Source organism: Octopus bimaculoides, chromosome 5, assembly GCF_001194135.2.
Source record: "Octopus bimaculoides isolate UCB-OBI-ISO-001 chromosome 5, ASM119413v2, whole genome shotgun sequence".
In the NCBI taxonomy this organism is placed as follows: domain Eukaryota; kingdom Metazoa; phylum Mollusca; class Cephalopoda; order Octopoda; family Octopodidae; genus Octopus; species Octopus bimaculoides.
The window spans coordinates 65782520-65785826 of record NC_068985.1 but is presented as its reverse complement, the minus strand read 5'-3'; the positions used below and the strand labels follow the sequence as shown (position 1 = coordinate 65785826).

At 30.2% G+C, this 3307-nt stretch overlaps 1 protein-coding gene across 5 annotated transcripts in view; it reads left to right on the top strand.

Annotated features, from left to right (window-relative positions):
* The window catches only part of LOC106872169 (uncharacterized), a 127580-nt gene that overhangs the window by 82354 nt on the left and 41919 nt on the right, over nucleotides 1–3307 (top strand). For all 5 annotated transcript variants that reach the window (XR_008264109.1, XM_014919053.2, XM_014919052.2 and 2 more), the window contains exon 5: nucleotides 1298–1621. Coding sequence is in view for 4 of the 5 variants with exons in the window: in XM_014919053.2 (XP_014774539.1) it covers nucleotides 1298–1621 (324 nt within the window). In the remaining variant the exon portion in view is untranslated. The remainder of the gene's footprint in view (nucleotides 1–1297; nucleotides 1622–3307) is intronic.

Below are 3307 nucleotides of genomic sequence, written 5' to 3'. Positions count from 1 at the left end.
ATATATATATATATATATATATATACATATATGTGTGTGTATATGTATGTATCTACACACACACACGTGTGTATGCGCGTGTGTATATATATGTATGTACAGGAAAGAAAGAAAAAAGGAAGAATTTGTTATAAAAATAAATGTCAAATTCCAAATTAAATCAACAGCCAAGATACATAATAAATGCCTAAAGTAAATATATATATTTGATTTATTTCTTACTTGTGCCCGAGTTTTGGCAGAGATCTACTATATTTGAATTTAAAAAATTAAGCTTTAATTTGGGAAAATGCTGTCTTGTAATTGGAAAATATTCACAATGAAAATGTTCCTTGCTTCTTTTGTGTAACTACCAAAGCATATTATGCGATAAAACTGTCAATGGTCTCTGTTATGTTCTCATCGCTTGATGTGGGGAGCTGTTAATATCTCATTTGTTCGAATAGATTTCAATGCACAAGCAAGGCTCAGTATCAAATCGAAATCAAATTCAAATGTAGATAGCTTATGTAAATTGATCAGTATATTCATCAAGCTACATCATCATTTAGCTTGTCTGTGTTACCGAAAATACAATGCTCAGCGTAATATGCAAATAAAAATACATATACATTTTCAGCTGAACACTGTTTCCAGCAACATAGACGAGATATGTCCAGTTAAATGACGATGTACTTTGATAAGTTTCATCTATAAATAAACTAGCTGAGTATACATATTGTAGAGTAAACATATTTTTATAGTAAAATGAGACTATATTTTTTATCGTATCTACTAGTCTCTATATTGATGCTAAGACAATGAAGAAAATTACAAGATATTTCTGCGCATTATAAAGACAGAGATGGTTATGAAAGAGTAGGGAATTTTACATAATTAAGTGAATAGATATATATAGAATATATGCAGGTATATAAAGGCATACAATGACAGGACACAGGAAATGTGTCAAGGTCAACAGGAAACGGTGTTTCCTAGGGCTAAATAGCAGCAGCATTCTTCCCACATTAATTTGACAACATACCATGACGTTAATGTATAAATGATTGAGAGAAAAAAATTCCAAAAGAGTAATTTTTTATACATGAGTATAATTTTTTATTCAAGAGTAATTTTTTATACATGAACAACGATTTGCATTCAAATACAATATTGACAAATATTAAAGCAGAAAAGTAATGAGCTCCAGTTCTATTGTCTTATAGAATATTCCTGAAAAAGTTGATAAACGAAAGGGAATGAAAAAGAATATTTCAAAACTGATTGCATTTTAATTGAAAATTTTTTTCATTTATAGAAAAAATCACACATGATGTTGATTGTCCGCACTCCCATGTTATCAGTACTTACGAAGGCCATATCATTTCCATTGACTATCCTAAAATGATGCCACCAACATCTAGTGTATGCAACTTCAAAATTGCTTTCAGTGAAGCAGTACCAATAGAACTTTTTTTGCTGGATGGAAAAAATATTCGTGTGCAGATTATAAATAAAAATGATATAGCTATTACTAAAGAGCTTGATCTTTTTCACACCATCCTGGGAGAATCCTTTGAAATTGATTTTGAAATCAACCCTGATAATCTAAGAGAGAAACGATTTTGGATATATTACCGCAGTAAGTAAAATATTTTTTGAAATATTTCGGCAATTCTTTATTTATTTCCTTGAAGTTGCAGTTATTTCTAATATCTGTAAATTTATGTATATTTGTGTGTTTTATATTTCGTATAGTTACATATAAATACAAGTATACATTAAATTGACGGAACATTTTTAGTAGAGTACTGTGTTTATTTTATATTAAGAAAGAATTGGTTGACACTGATTTTGAAGTTTCGGCACATTAACTGTATTTGTGTGTTTATCTCCTTTATTATTATTAATATAACCAAAAGGATCGATTCTTGAAGAGTCTGCATACCTTCACTGTCGTTTTTTTCTGCTATTTTGGTGATGACTTTTTGAGTTAGCTTACCAATTATTTTTGTTGGTAGTTAATTTATAATATATTGATATATATATATATATATATATATATATATATATATATACAGTTCTATATTTAAGAGATGGGGAATTGTGTACATTATTTACATTATTTATATTTGACGGATATCTTGTTTGTTGTTAACATAACGTTTCGGCTGATATACCCTCCAGCCTTTATCAGGTGTCTTGGGAAAATTTCGGACCTGGATTCTCATTCCTAAGGTATTTTTCGATATTATTATTATTATTATTATTATTATTATTATTATTATTATTATTAAATTTTAAAAAGGATTGACAAAGGTAAACAGTCAAGACGAAGAGCGTGATTCGATTGTAAGATATTTTATTAATTAAACGATATTTCAACAGCACGTCTATTTTTGTCAAGTTCAAAATAAGAAGTGATAAAATTTCAAAATTACAGAAATTTAAACGTAAAGTATGAACGAGAGCAACCAGCGTCAATACGTTCATGGAATGACATCATCAGTTTTTAAGTTACAGGCGGAAAGAAAAAGACCGAAAAAATAGAAAAAAGAAAACGACAGAAACAAAGAAAAGAAAAAGAGAGAAAGAAGAATATTCAATCAAACAGTTTTGTGTAAATTTGATGATATTCTCCTGTTATCTTATTCATTCCTCCAGGGCGTGATGTTAATAACCCGCAAACATATTTCTCCTCATACATTCTTAGATTCAGAATATTTTCTGAGAATATGCACTTTCAAGTCTTCTTCAAAATTGCAGCCGCTTGAAATGTTCAGCAAGTTCTGTCGAACTACTATTATTGTGCCCGACGTCGAATCTATGCCCATTAAACCTTTTGTTTAATTGTTCTTTGCTAATCTTAGCTATTTCATTTGTTATTTCCTTTAATCGTGATTCATTGTAACCGCGTTTGACATAATGATATACAAAAGCATTTGCATGTTTCCAGTAATCCCCTATGTCAGTACAAGTCCGTTCTATCCCAAAAAATTAGGATTTCGGATTTGACCGAATAATATGATGTGCATGATCGGACCGGCGTTGGAGATAAATGTGGGATGACGTGGACTTGCAAAATAACTCTGTCACTATTCTGCCTCCAGAAAACTTGATTTTTGTGTCCGAAAATTCAACGCTAGTTTTTGAAAAACTAGACGTAAATTTTATGTTGAACTTAAAGCCATAATTTCTAGCATAACAGTCACAGAAATGCAAGAAATCCATTAAACTATTCTGTGATCCTTCCCAGACAAAAAATACGTCGTCAATGAACCGTAACCAGAGTATTGGTTCATGACCATGAAGAGATTTCAGTAACTGT